General features: G+C 55.3%; 1 protein-coding gene and 1 long non-coding RNA gene across 18 annotated transcripts in view; one reads left to right on the plus strand and one right to left on the minus strand.

The window, feature by feature from the left end:
- The window catches only part of LOC116096885, an 11,400-nt gene extending 9,362 nt beyond the window's left edge, over window positions 1-2,038 (minus strand). The window contains exons 1-2 of the long non-coding RNA XR_004121149.1: window positions 1,853-2,038; window positions 1,207-1,316 (exon numbers count right to left, since the gene is read on the minus strand). This is a non-coding gene — a long non-coding RNA (uncharacterized LOC116096885). The remainder of the gene's footprint in view (window positions 1-1,206; window positions 1,317-1,852) is intronic.
- Window positions 1-14,350, plus strand: part of Rap1gap (RAP1 GTPase activating protein) — a 67,616-nt gene that overhangs the window by 41,344 nt on the left and 11,922 nt on the right. For 14 of the 17 annotated variants that reach the window (XR_004121148.1, XR_004121147.1, XR_004121145.1 and 11 more), the window contains 13 exons: window positions 4,565-4,600; window positions 5,292-5,339; window positions 5,772-5,810; window positions 6,135-6,320; window positions 9,387-9,490; window positions 9,726-9,804; window positions 10,155-10,208; window positions 11,416-11,499; window positions 11,713-11,813; window positions 11,937-12,066; window positions 12,993-13,148; window positions 13,450-13,521; window positions 14,011-14,097. Coding sequence is in view for 13 of the 17 variants with exons in the window: in XM_031379133.1 (XP_031234993.1) it covers window positions 4,565-4,600; window positions 5,292-5,339; window positions 5,772-5,810; window positions 6,135-6,320; window positions 9,387-9,490; window positions 9,726-9,804; window positions 10,155-10,208; window positions 11,416-11,499; window positions 11,713-11,813; window positions 11,937-12,066; window positions 12,993-13,148; window positions 13,450-13,521; window positions 14,011-14,097 (1,176 nt within the window). In the remaining 4 variants the exon portion in view is untranslated. Of the gene's footprint in view, window positions 1-2,143; window positions 2,351-4,330; window positions 4,418-4,564; window positions 4,601-5,291; window positions 5,340-5,771; window positions 5,811-6,134; window positions 6,321-9,386; window positions 9,491-9,725; window positions 9,805-10,154; window positions 10,209-11,415; window positions 11,500-11,712; window positions 11,814-11,936; window positions 12,067-12,992; window positions 13,149-13,449; window positions 13,522-14,010; window positions 14,098-14,350 lie in introns of those variants that run through there. The other 3 variants (XM_031379139.1, XM_031379141.1, XM_031379142.1) reach the window with 2 other exon arrangements.

Raw genomic sequence — 14,350 nt, forward strand, 5'->3', positions numbered from 1 at the left:
CCTCCTCCTCCTCCTCCTCCTCCTTCTCCTTCTCCTTCTTCTCTTCCTCTTCTTCTTCCTCCTCCTCCTCCTCCTTCTCTTTCTTTAGTTTTCCAAAACAGGGTTTCTCTGTATAGCTCTGGCAGTCCGGGAACACACTCTATAGACCAGGCTAGCCTCAGACTCACCGAGACCTACCTGCCTCTGTCTCCTGAGTGCTGGGATTAAAGGCATGTATCACCATCGCCTGGCTGAGAGACAGTGTCTCTTCTATTGACCTTGCCAGCTGGTCACTGGATAGCGCCTTTCGAAGTGCTTTGGAAATAATCAGTGTTACTGTGTTCCCAGGGCTGGGTAGGGGTGATATTTTCTTTTCTTTGGGGAGTCACATTTAAATAGACATGGAGCTACAGGACTCCAGAACTGTAAAATCTGCATACATGTGCATACTTGACCTACCTGTACCTAGCCTGGGGGCCAGGCCACATTCTGACAGACAGACAGACACAAGCACATATATCTATAGTGTATGCAGACTTGTTCATGAACACATGAAGGAGATAGAAAATAAACACCCCTCGGCATCCTTACTCACTCCTTCCTACCCACCCACACTTTTTTTAATTTATAATTTTGGGGGGCGGTTTAGAGACAGGGTTTCTCTGTATAGCCCTGGCTGTCCTGGAACTCACTCTGTAGACCAGGCTGGCCTCGAACTCAGAAATTTGCCTGCCTCTGCCTCCCAAGTGCTGGGATTAAAGGTGTGCGCCACCACTGCTCGGCAATTTATAATTTTTAAGATTTATTTATTTATTTATTTATTTATTTATTTATGTGAGTACACACTGTAGCTGTACAGATAGTTGTGAGCCTTCATGTGGTTGTTGGGAATTGAATTTTTAGGATCTCTGCTCACTCCAGTCAACTGCTCGCTCAATCCCTGCTTGCTCTGGCTCAAAGATTTATTTATATATTGTACATAAGTACACTGTAGCTGACTTCAGGTGCACCAGAAGAGGATGTCAGATCTCACTAGGAATTTGAAATTAGGACCTTCAGAAAAGCAGTCGGTGCTCTTACCCGCTGAACCATCTCGCCAGCACCCCCCCCCCCCGGGCTTTTATGCTACAGAGATGCAATGTGCCACGCAGAGCCACAACTAGCCTTGGAGACATACACGTACACAGATAAGGAACTAGACACACGCACAGATGGCATCCACTCTACCTGGCCTACATATCGCTGACGATTTGAGCAGCTTTGGCCTCCCCCAGGGCCACTGTGGGAAAGGATGCTCCTCTGGCTGCATTGTGATGGGTGCCCGGAAGTGTGCAAGCCTGGAAGTGGTTGCGTAAATCAATATTTGCTGTTGTTAATTATTAAAGCCAAAGCTACTTGGTGTCTGGAATGCACATCTCTGGTGTTCGCACTGGCTCTCTAGGTCCAAACCTGACCCTGGGCCAGGTCTGGGAGGGAAGGGAAAGTGCTGCCTGCTTTCCTTTCAGGAGCTCCCTGGCCCTGGGGACAGAGGGTAGTAGACTGCACTTCTGGGAAGTTGAAGGAGGTCTGGACCCCCAGCTGGAGGACAGCCCTGCCCCTAGAGCATCCAGACTTCTCCAGCATCTGTCTTGGGGCCTGTCCCTGCTGCACAGTGGCTGCACCAGCCTAAGACACAAGGACAGTAGTGTCAAGTGGGGGGTAGGTGGGGGCGCGCTTCAGAGGCCTTGTAATTTACAGATGGTAAACTGGGCCAACAGAGGTGCCATTCTGCAGCTTCAGGCTCTTCCAGGGATCCCTGGGTTTCCTAGCAGATAAGCTACGGCACCTCTTAGAATATGATTTTTCTGTCTAGTGAAGAAATATCCATTTGTACCTCCTTGGTTATGGCGATCTGATGAGACACGCAAAGGGTCCAGCTAAGGAAGTGCTCAAGTAAAGCACCATCTCCGGGACTCTTGCATTCCCTGGGCACAGCTGTCCCAAGAACCTTGTCCTTGAAGCCCAGAGGCAGAGTCTCCAGTCTGGGAAGACACAGCTGCTAACAGAAGTGCCCCAGGCTTCCTGCGCGCAGGCGCAGTGTCCTGGGCCGCTTGCCGGGCCGCCCCGCGAGTGGGCGTGGTGGCCTGCCGCCCCGCCCCTCCTCCGCGCCTCCCGCACCTGGCGCCCCGCCCCCTCGGGCCCGGCCGACGGGTGAGCCCAGAGAAGGCAGAGCCGCGGCGGGGACCGGAGCGCGGAGCTCGGGCTACGGGGCCCCGGGCCGGGCCGGCTTACAGCGCGGCCGGGGCTGGGGCTCGGGATGGCGCAGCCGCGGCCCCCAGCGCCCCAAGGCCGTCCGCGGAGGGGCTCGTTGCCGGCGGGGGCCGGCTGGCAGGTGAGGACCCTGGCAGGGGCGGCCTGGCCGACTGGGGACCCAGGGCCATCACTCAGCCTTACTACCCAGAGTCTCCGCAGTCTGTGCCTGAGCCCCGTCACCGTGTGTATGTGTGTGTTTTTGGACTGACACCCGGACTACACGGAGCACCCCAGTCCTGTGGGCAGTTTTCCACAGCTGCCCCTGGGTCAGACGTGGGGGACACTGCGGCCATGGGCTGCAGTGACACTGGGACTGCCTGCTGCCTTCCCCACACGGATGGAGCAGCAATATGACAGGGTAACTTTGTGGTGGCTCTTCTCCAGGTGGGATGCCCGACTTCTGGCCACACCACTCCCAGCCTTCCTTTGCCATGTGTCAGGGCGTCTGCCGTTGCCTGTGGGGCTGTAACTGTGGGTGTTACTCGTTGCTGTGTGTGTACACACTTTGGGTGACAGTGCCATGTGTCAGTGTTTACGTGGTTGTAATCCTGGTACACCAGTGTGTGGTGTTTCATTGTGGCTGTCTGTTTGGTCACCTTAAGTAGGTCTCCTCTTTTCCTCAGCCCATTGCTGGCTCTTTTTAGGATGGGTAGGTCAGAGACTGTCTGGCTGACCCTGAAAGGATGGTGGCACTGTTGTGACATTGTCACATTGACAGGTGTGTTTGTCTTCCTGGACTAGAGTTGTATGGCTATGCTGTCTGCCAAACTTTCCAGTGCTATCTGTTCTTGGGTGTGGCCACAGGTGCCCATGGCTCAGGCGCTCCTGTGTACTACTGAAGTGGACATCACAGGTCGGGTCTTGTTTTGTAGGTAGGCTTCAGAGTGTATGCACAAGGGCTTAGGTTTTGTGACTTCACACTGGGTCTATGTGGTGGTGGGTGCTTATACTCAAGACCCCATGGGGTTTAATAACCCCAGCAGTTGCCTGATTCCTTTTGCTCAGAACTCTTGTCTACAGTATGGGATGCTGGCTTGGGTCTGTTGCACCACATGCTTTGATCTGGCAATGATACCTGGGATTCTACATCTGTTTCCCTGAGCACCTACCTGGCTGAGCCTGCTCCTGCCAGTGTGTCTCCTGGTCTGAGCCAGGAGAATGCCTGTATTTGTGTGTGCAGTTACTTGGGTGCAGGCCTGCATTGGTGTGTGCACATGTGGGAATATCAGGTACATGGACTTGAGTGTGCGTTGTGTGTAACGCAGGACACCAACATGTGTATGTGTGTGTTAGGCTATGTCTCTAAGAATTGCTATGCACAGACTCCATATGGATTTCTCTGTGTGTGTGTGTGTGCGCGTGTGTTTCTTGATACATAAAAGGTATGCCTGGTGCCATGTTCAAATCATGGTGTGGAGGCTTTTATGTGTGTCTCACAGACAGAGACTATGTTTCCTGGATTCACACCCTTAGCACGTGTGTGAGCCCAGATGGCCCCTCCTGGGCAGCAGGGACCACCTGAGTTGAGCCTTGGAAGGGCTGGAGGAAAAGCTGTCCTGGCGACTCTGGGGGCTTCCCAGGCCCGGCCCCCAATCGGTCAGGCTCCATCCGGTAGAGATGCCGCCTTCCAGGAAGGCTCACAAGGGAGTTGGCGCTGGAGAAGCCCATGCTGCCAAGCAGCTGCCAGACACTTCGTTAACTCTGTGTATGTCCTCATTGGCCTTGGACAGGCTAGCTTGTGCAATGGGGGGGGTGAGGTGGGGGGGCATGTGTGCATGTGGGACCATGTGTAGGTAAAAGGACAATGGCAATCCAGCATCTACCCCCAGAGAGTCTCCAGCCCCCAGTGCTTGTGGGGAGGGCTGTCTGACCAGGGCATTGGTGAACTGGCTGCCTTCATGGGTGCTGATGGAACTACATGCCTGATGGGGCTTGGCTCTAGGGCTGGGTCTGGTGGGCCCTCGGGGGTCCGTATGCCAATCCCAGAGCTGATATCATTGCATTGGCAAAGAGGAAGACAATCTCTTCCCCTAGACTAACAACAGCCTCCTCCTTCCAGAAAGCAAACTGAGTTGGGGCGTCTTCCAGAGATCCAGGACCTGGGCTCTGGGCTCACATCACTAGGCAACTGGCCAAACTCTGAAGGGTCAGTTGTACAAGGCCCCTCCCACGAAGTCTTGGTTGCACCCTCTTGGTACCTCTTGACCTGAGAGGACCAGGCAAGCTGGGGTGGTGAGAGCCTGTCAGCCGCCCTTCCCTTAGGACTGACCTCGCTCTCCCATCTTTGTTGCAGAACACAGATCTGTTTGAGATGATTGAGAAGATGCAGGTAAGGCTGGGCCAGGGAGCCCCAGAACCACCTGAGCTAAAGGTGGAGGCCCCCTCTGCAGAGCCTTGAAGGACTAGTGTTAGGCACCTGCCTCCTCTCTGACTGCAAACTCCTCTGGGCTCCCAGGGTCCCCAGCGGGCCATCCCCACATGTACACACCCACCCAGCTCATCAGAGTCCTGGCAGGCTCCTCTGCAGGAACCCCATGCAGAATGGAGGAGGGGTCAGATGGGTGCGGGGAGGCATTAAGGAGCCAGGCAGTCTGGGGTGCAGTCCGGACCCTTGCTTCACCTCTTCTCACCCTCCACCTCCCAGTCCTGGCCTGTATGTGGCATGGGTGAATTCTCCCATATTTCTCTTGATGCATTAGCTACCTCCCTACACACACACATACACACACACACACACACACACACACACCCCACATGCCTGCGTACGCCACCCTGCCCCCACTTCCAGCAGCATGTGCATTCCTGCACAGAGCACCCAGCCCCTCTCTGCTGCTATACCTCCCTCAGCACATTTCAGAGAGGATGCCAGAGGCTGGAGGACCCAATCCAGCCAGCACCTTGTTCTGCAAGTGCCCCTCCATTCATGAGTGTCTCTCTTTAGGGCTTTCCCTTCAGCCCAGGGAGGGCTGCAGGTGACAGGCATGGCAGAAGGGTAACAAACAGCGTACCTTCTCTTGCAGGGAAGCAGGATGGATGAACAACGATGCTCCTTCCCGCCACCCCTCAAGGTAGGCAACCCGGCCAGACTCTGGGACCCTGCTGGGCTGGGTAGGGTCTCAGAAGACTATCCCACTGTGCACCAATATTGGGCCCTGGGGTGAGCAGGGCAATTGGCCCTGGGAATTTAGCAGCGCATAGAGCCTTTGCCCTGATCCTGGCACGAGCCTTCAAAGCCAGCTCTTGCTGCTCTCCTGCACAATGCAGGCACCTGCCCCTCCAGGCCACCCAATACCAAAGCTGAAGCCATTGCTGCAAAGGTGGCTGCCATCACATGGCTGTGTTTACTCACTGGCCTGTGAGCCCCTGTTCCACTCAGCTCTTGTCTGGGGCAAGGCCATGCACAGGTCCTTGGATAGCCATGTACAGGTGTGTGCGAATGCGCAAGTGTGAAAGGTGGAAGGCCCACCCCAGCTGTCCCTTGGCTTGTTTCTATTTTGCAGACGGAGGAGGACTACATTCCCTACCCAAGTGTCCATGAGGTACCGGCCTGAGCCCCACACTCACCCTTACCATGACCCTGGGAAGCCCTCATGAAAGGCTGTCCCATTGGAGACCCACTTTCTGGTCTCTGAGGGTTCCAAGGTTGCTGGAACCCTCTGGGCCACACTCTCTTCCACCCGTCCCCCATCCTTTGCACAGTGCTGAGAGGTGTGGAGCCAGGTGGGATCCCCAGAGGGGTGGATGAGAGTCCAGGACCTCATAGCCCTGGGCTGTCCAGTGCGTCCTGGGTCTGAGTTGGGAGGTTGCCCTGGGTCCCTTAATGGGTGCTGTATGGAATAGCTCTCAGCTGAGTCCCCCTCTAGGTTTTGGGGCGAGAAGGGCCCTTCCCCCTCATCCTGCTGCCCCAGTTTGGGGGCTACTGGATTGAAGGCACCAACCACGAAATCAGCAGCATCCCTGAGACAGAGCCTCTGCAGTCTCCCACCACCAAGGTCAAGCTGGAGTGCAACCCCACAGCCCGAATCTACCGGAAGCACTTTCTTGCCAAGGTGAGCGGCTGCTGGGCGGGAGGCAGGGCCCGGGGAAGGGGAAGAGGCTAGGTAGGCATCTCAGCATTCTGAGTCTCCCAGAGCATCTGTGGCTTCATTCGTTATCTCCAACAGACATTGCGAAAGGCAGTCGGGCATGGTTGTCAAGAGAAGAGACCCCACCATGGCTTGCCCCTTAGCTAGGCTGCCTGGTCCGTGCCTGTTTCCCCATCTGTAAAAATGACCCTTGTGATGATGTCTATCTCTCACGTGGTTGCTGGGAAGCCTTATTAGTGAGAAGATGCTAGTAGGTGATTTTTGAACGGCATCTGGAACTCAGTGGTTTTCATGTGACCAACTAATGAGTGCCAACTGTATGCATGGTCTTGCTTGAGCACTGGGTATATGCCTGATCTTGCCCTGGGCACCAGCGATGGGGCAGCAAACAATCGATCCAGACCTGGCCCTCAGCAGCCAGGGTAGGCTAGGAAGATAGAGAGGTGTCATGGCTTCACTAGGTAGGTGTGGGGTCACCATGGCCTCAGAGCAGACCCAATAACTGACACCCAAGGGGACACTCTGCTGAGTGCTGGCTTAGCAAGGCGATAACTCTCCAAAATTATCAGGTGTGAGCCAGATATGGCGATGTATGCCTGTCATCACAGCACTTGGCAAGCTGAGGCAGGAGGATCACCAGAAGTTCAAGGCCTACCTGAGTCGAAGGGTGAGACCTTGTTTTACAGAAACAAAATGAAAGAAATGACTGGGTGAGAGTTGAGAGAAGCCCTGGGCTGGGACCCTAGGTTCTACATGGCGTGGTATCAGTGTGACTTGAAAACAAAAGAGTTATCTCCTGGGCTCTGAGGCCTCAGGGCCTGAGCGCCAGTGGGGACTCCTTCTGTTGATCTTTCCTGTTATCTTGGGTGTTTTATTTAATCTTCTCGAACTGCTTCCTTATCTGTGAAACACGGGTAAGACAAGTGTATGTGAAGCACGCACGTAATCAACACACGGTTGGTAGTAGCTGCCGCCACACCTGCCTGCTCTGCTGTGAGAGCAAGGCTCGCCTGTTCCTAGGGAAGAGGAAGCTGAAACTCTGGTGCAGTGACTCGGGCAAGATCAGTTACTGAGCCTTCCACTGAGATGCCCTGGAAGATGGGGCTTGAAGCCAGGGAATGGAGGATGTGTGTGTGCGCATGTGCACATAAGGGAAGAAGGGGTACCCTGGCAGGATTGGGAAACTATGTGGTCTCAGTGTAGACTCAGGGCACCAGCCTACCTCTGGGAAATACTCGTGCTGGCTGGGTTGGGGGTGGGTGGGGCAATTCACTGTGCCACTGACTAACCTAGCAGACCCAAGCTCCATCCTTTGCCTGGGGACAGACCCAGAGCATAGCATGGGATTCCACCTCCTGGCTGAGCCTACGGTGGGGCAAGGGAGACCTTCATCCCAAGTGCGCACTGTCCAGTGCCCTCAGCTGTATCTAGGAATCGGGGAGGGGGGAGCGTGAGCCTGGCACATAGTTGGTATTCTTAAGCTTGCTAATGGAGTCCTGATGCTAGGTGGGGATGGGGCCTTCAGCCCAACCACAGGTACAGACACTAAGGTACAGGTGGAGGTGTTCAGAGGTGTGGTGACCAGAGGCAGGTCGACAGGATTCAGGAAAGGTAGCTGGGAAAGCAGTGCCCAGGGCAGGGACCACATCATGGCAGGAATTGCTGATGGTGACCCTAGGCACCGATTTCCGGAGAGCCTGAGCTCACCTTTCACTGTGTCTCTAGGACTCCTCTACCCTTGTTGGGAACTCCCAGCCCCTGGATTCCTGGCCAAGTACCTGCCACTTGCCTATGGACAGTGTCAGGCATTTGGGGGTTTTCTCCACCCTGTGCCGAGGCCAGGGGTTAGGGGAGCCCTGGTCTAGATCCATTGGCCCCTGAACTGCAAATCTGAGGGCACCCCAGCCCCACCTCTTTCTACATACACCCTGCCTCCAAATCCAGTGTTCATGTTTAAACAAGACTCACTTCCAGGATGACTCTCAGGGTGGGTGTGGCTGAACAGCTCCACTCCCAGGCCTGGGCCAGCAGGGGGAGCCCAGGGCCAGGCTGGGGCTGGGGTTTCTCACTTCTGGGCTTAGGGATTTTTTTCCCCCTTAAAAAAGGTGCTGGGCCTGGGTATCCATAGAGGGGTGCCATCCCATCATAGGTATCCCTCGTCCCCTGTGGACTATCTTACCAGCCTTGTGCCCTCCACTCTAGGTGAGGCAGGAGAGCAGAAACCTGCCTGGTCACTTAAGATGCTTCACTTCCTGTTTCTCACGGGCCCTGGCTTCAGGGGCCACTGAGCCACAGCTGGGCAATCAGCCGCTCGGCTCCTTTTAACTTCCGTTTCTTTTTAGCTAGCTGGCCTCCTTCCCTCCCTCCTCCTCTGTGGAGGTCAGAAGAATGGAATGGACCTTCTGGCCCTAGTTACAGGCTGCTGTGAGCCACCTGACATGGGTGTCGGAAACAGAAGTCTTGGTCCATGCTCTTGACATCAGGCCCCATGCCATCATTCTCTTTCCCTAAGACAAAGTCTCACTGTGTTGCTCAGGCTGGCCTTGAACTCAAGACCGCCTGCTTCAGCCTCCCTCGGCTGGAAAGCCAGGTATCCACAGCCTCACCTGGCTAGCCGGCTTTTCCTATTGGGTGCTCACTGAGTACTCAGGAATTAGGACATACATACATACATACATACATACATACATACATACACACACATACATACATACACATATACATACATACATACACACACACACACACACACACACACACACATGCTTGCACATACAGGTATGCAGATGTGCATGTGGCTCCGACCTTGATAGGGAGCCAGAGACAAGGTTCCAACAGACATTCTTGAACACCATACCAGGCACTTTACCTGGCTTTCCTGCCCCATTCAGATAGGTGGCCGCCCTCGCATCTGATAGACCAGGAAAGGGAGGCCTGGAAAAGCGGGGCGTGCTTCTCAGTTGGTAAGGGGCGGAGCTAATGCAGAGAAGCCACTCATCTCGATCATTTCCCCTGCCCCTCCCACCGCAGGAGCACTTCAATTACTATTCACTGGACACTGCGCTTGGCCACCTGGTCTTCTCACTCAAGTATGATGTCATCGGGGATCAAGAGCACCTGCGGCTATTGCTTAGGTATGGGCAGTAGAGGGGGGAAGCCCAAGACAGTAGGGAGGACTGAGGTCTAGAGTTCCAGTGCTCGGCTCACTGTACCTGCCTCCTGATGGAGGCCCAGAGAGAAGCAGGAGTTTGCCTGAGGTCGCACAGCAAGGTAGTGCCTTAGCCAGGCTCAGTGCCCCACTGCCATTTTTGGTCTCCCTGAGGTCTTCCCACTGTTCAGTCTCTCATCTGCATTGTTTCCTCCTGTCAGGACCAAGTGTCGGACCTACCATGATGTCATCCCCATCTCCTGCCTCACTGAGTTCCCCAATGTGGTCCAGATGGCAAAGGTGAGGCTGTGAGCATCCTGGGTCCTGGCGCCTGCCCATGGCAGCTGCCTCTATGGCCAGCCTCTTCCCTGGTTCTACCCTGTGTGCACGCTGCTCTGGGTTGCCCTGGGTACCTGCATGTGTGCTTCCTGCTCTCTTTACAGCACCCACAGATCCCAGGGGGCCCCAGTTCTCTGAGCTCCATTCTGAGCAGCAACAAGGGCTTAGTCTTTTATTAGCCTCCCCTGCTTCCAGCACAGTCTGTCCCCACTCCTTCCTGCTGCTGTCTTCTCTAGATTTGCCCAGACCCCAGGAAGTCTCTCCCTTTCTCTCTAAGCCCAACTCCCACCCCTCCCTGTGCTCTCTTGCAGCTGGTATGTGAAGATGTCAATGTGGATCGATTCTACCCTGTGCTTTACCCTAAGGTACCTGACCTGGCTTGTTTACCAAGGGTGGGTGGCGGCAGCTGTTGGAACTCTTGATGGCTGGACATGTCCCCCAGGTCCTCTCGTTTGCCCCTGACAGCCCTACATTGCCCACAGTGTATAACAGTGCCAGTGCTCTCTGGGGAGTGTCCTAGGATGGTCTGGGCTCTGGATTTGTTTTCCATGGTCCTCGACTTCCAAGGCATCCAGGGCCACAGAACACCTGCAGCCCCATAAGTGCCTCCTCATAGCACACGCACTACAGCCCCGTGCTCCTAGCTCTGCTGGCATCTGTGACAATCAATCCTGAAATAATAAGTCTTGGAAGTCCTGGCTTTAAGAGATGCCGGGGCTTCCTGGCTGGACTTTTGATCAGGCTGAGGTCCTGCAAGGTGAAGGAAGGAAGGAAGGAAGGAAGGAAGGAAGGAAGGGAGGAAGGAAGGGAGGAAGGAAGGAAGGAAGGAAGGAAGGAAGGGAGGAAGGAAGGAAGGGAGGGAGGAAGGGAGGAAGGAAGGAAGGAAGGAAGGAAGGGAGGAAGGAAGGGAGGAAGGAAGGGAGGAAGGGAGGAAGGGAGGAAGGGAGGAAGGGAGGGAGGGAGGAAGGAAGGAAGGGAGGAAGGAAGGGAGGAAGGGAGGAAGGGAGGAAGGGAGGAAGGGAGGGAGGAAGGAAGGAAGGGAGGGAGGAAGGAAGGGAGGAAGGAAGGAAGGAAGGAAGGGAAGAAGGAAGGAAGGAAGGAAGGAAGGAAGGAAGGAAGGAAGGGAGGAAGGAAGGAAGGAAGGAAGGGAGGGAGGAAGGAAGGGACCTCATAAATCAAGCCCCATGTCTTGGTTTCACTGGAGAAACAGGCTCAAAGTGAGAAGGGAAGCCCACCTCAGGCCCCAGGGCCTACTGGTCAGAATTCGGGTGTCTAGGAGCATGAGGAGGTTTGCCCAAGTGTCAGGGAGTGAGCTGGGCATTGCAGAGTGGATTGGGGTGGCCTTGGCCATGACAGGCAGGGCTCGAGGTAGAACTTGGAAATCCGACAGGATCAGGGCCGAGGCCTAACCATGGGCAGGCCTGCAGGCTGCTGACTTAAGACAAACTGCTGAAGCCTTTGAGAGCAAGGGGTTGGGAAAGGGTGGAGTCTCCATTTACAAGGGTAGTGAATGGGGCCTGGCACAGGGCGCCAGGCACTGTGATGCTCCCCGCACATGCTCGCTCTCCACAGGCCTCCAGGCTCATCGTCACCTTTGACGAACATGTTATCAGCAATAACTTCAAGTTTGGAGTCATTTATCAGAAGCTCGGCCAGGTGTGTTTACTCTTTTCCTCCCCTGGCCTGGTCCTGCGGCCCACCCCACCCCACCCTCAACCGTCTTCTGCCAGGGCACTCAGTTTCCCAGGAGCTAGGGGGGACTGCTCATGGCCACTCTGGGAGGAAGTAGGGCTGAGGGAGGACCATTCAGGAGCTGCAATTTTGTGACCCCCCCCACAATCTTCCCCCCCACCCCCGTGTGGTCTCCAGACCTCTGAGGAAGAACTATTCAGCACCAACGAGGAAAGTCCTGCCTTTGTGGAATTCCTTGAGTTTCTGGGCCAGAAAGTCAAACTGCAGGATTTCAAGGGGTAAGCCCCAGATGAAGAGCTGTTCTGACCGTGTCCCTGAGCAGGGAGGGAGCCCCATCCTGGCTCCATGAAAGCCTGACTGGAGCTGGATACTGAGCCATGGCCTTGGGGGCCTGGGGACAGGTTCCGAGGAGGCCTGGACGTGACTCACGGGCAGACGGGGACCGAGTCCGTATACTGCAACTTCCGCAACAAGGAGATCATGTTTCACGTGTCCACCAAGCTGCCATACACAGAAGGGGACGCCCAGCAGGTAGCCTGGGCACCCATCCACGTGTTCCCCGTAGTCACCTGTGACCCCATCTGCCTGTGTGGTTAGCATCCATCACACCAGACTCAATGTGGCCCTGTGCTATAGATACAGGATTGATCCCCCAGGGCAGGCTGTAGGTGGGAGTGGAGGAGGAAAGCCTTGGTTTGTACCTCTGAGGTGATGGTGATGATGGCATCTATCAGGGAATGTGACTACAGTACATTATCCGCAGCAGGGGCCCTGCCTGGGTGAGCTTGTTTTTCGGTGAGGAGCAAGAGACGTGGTGGGGTCATGTGTGGGTCCCGAGACTGAGCAGAGCCAGGAGCTAGGAAGTGCTTTTAAGGTGAAGTGACAGGCTGTCAGGTCGCTAAGAGAACAGAGTGCAGAGTCCCCACGCAGAAAGAATAGAGAGTTCAGGCATGTTCTTAGACTTGCACTCAAATTCGGTTCCCCTTGTCGGGAGCTTTCCCATCAGGCCATCTGCTTGACTCTACTCCCCCACCAGCCCAGGGTGTAGAAGGTGCTAATGGATGAAAGAGATATAATACTCTTACTGGGCTTTTTCTTTGATTATCTCTTTTAGCAATACTAACTTCATTGTTCAGTAAGGGAGTTTGTTTGAGGGTCCTGGAGATGGGGTTGGGATAGGAAAGGACTGAGAGGTAGGACTTGGGTTGAAGTCCCCAAGGGCATCAGGAGACCTTGGAGCCACTCAGTTTCCATTTTCCCATCTGTCAAAGGTTGCCAAGGAGACGGGAATCATTTTAAGACAAGTTTTGCCATTTTGGGGATGAGCAGGGAACACATCCCTGGATGTGCTCTCTGCTTGCTCCATCCCTCCCCCCACGCCCCAGCCCTACACCCTCCAGGCACCCCTGCCCCATACCCTGTAGCCAGGCTATGAAGGCCTATGGCCCTGTGCTCAGTTGCAGCGGAAGCGGCATATTGGGAACGACATCGTTGCCGTGGTCTTCCAGGACGAAAACACACCCTTCGTGCCAGACATGATTGCATCCAACTTTCTGCATGCCTATGTGGTTGTGCAGGCAGAGGGGGGTGGCCCCGATGGCCCCCTCTACAAGGTGGGTAAATTGGGGCCTCCTAGGGCTTGTGGATGTGAGGAGCAAAGACTCCTTAGAGAGGTCACTTTCCTCCTGTTCTGGTCTGGTCCGGTCTGGTCTTACTCCACTTCCTCAGCCTGTGCATCCTCATAGGGTTCTTCCACCAGTCCCACCCTGCTAACTCAGGACAACAGCTGGAGGAGCTGAAATTCTGGTTTAAAAGGTCCCCAAACTGAGCATCCCCGGAGCCTCCCCAACCCCACGGGATGGGAGCTGATTTAGGGGTCTCCGACCCTACAGGCTCAGCTTCCTTGCCTTGCAGGTCTCAGTCACTGCTAGAGACGATGTTCCCTTTTTCGGGCCTCCCCTCCCGGATCCTGCTGTGTTCAGGAAGGTAGGAGGCAGCCCTGCCCCCCCACCCCCCAATCCCTCAGGAGGGCAGGACTAGAATGGGAGGGGCCTGGGGGGCTATAGTCTTGCTACAGGAGGACTTGGAACCTCACTGTGTACTGGGGATCTAGTTCCCCTTCAGCCTTCAGCTGGCCTACCTTTCTTTGTCTTGATAAATGCTGTGACTTATGCTACAAGGTCACAGTGTAGGCTGCAGGCTGTTTTACATTTTCCCTAGCTGACTGTGGCCTTTCATGTCTTCTCTTTGACAGCCTTTCCTCTATGTTCGTGGGGGAGGGGCACACATGTCTCTGCCAACCTCTCAGTAGACACATGGCAAACCCGAGTTAAGGGGTTTCCATCAGGGATACAGGGTCCCTCCTGGCTAGGTGCCTGGCTAGAGAGCGGACTCTGGGAGCCTCACCTCCCTCAGCCCCTTCCTCTCATGGTCACCTGACCCTCTTCTCACTTCCTCCACACTGGGGGATCCCAGGGGCCTGAGTTCCAGGAATTTCTGCTGACGAAGTTGATCAACGCTGAGTACGCATGCTACAAAGCAGAGAAGTTTGCCAAACTGGAGGTGAGCGTGGACTGGAGGGATGGAAACCCTCCTGGGAGGGAAAGACATGCTGGGACCTTGGCTTTGGGGGTGCTGAGGAGGAGGGCAAGTGAGAGGCAGCAGAGGGTAGTGTCCACACGGGTGGGAGGTGAAGAGGCCATGCCAGAGGAGAGAGCTGGAGAACTGGGGAGCCAGCGCCGCTACCCGGAGAGCTACCTGTAAGGAGGTGAAGCTGGGATTGGAAGTGGAGAGCTACCTGTAAGGAGGTGAAGCT

Source organism: Mastomys coucha, unplaced genomic scaffold, assembly GCF_008632895.1.
Source record: "Mastomys coucha isolate ucsf_1 unplaced genomic scaffold, UCSF_Mcou_1 pScaffold18, whole genome shotgun sequence".
NCBI lineage: Eukaryota > Metazoa > Chordata > Mammalia > Rodentia > Muridae > Mastomys > Mastomys coucha.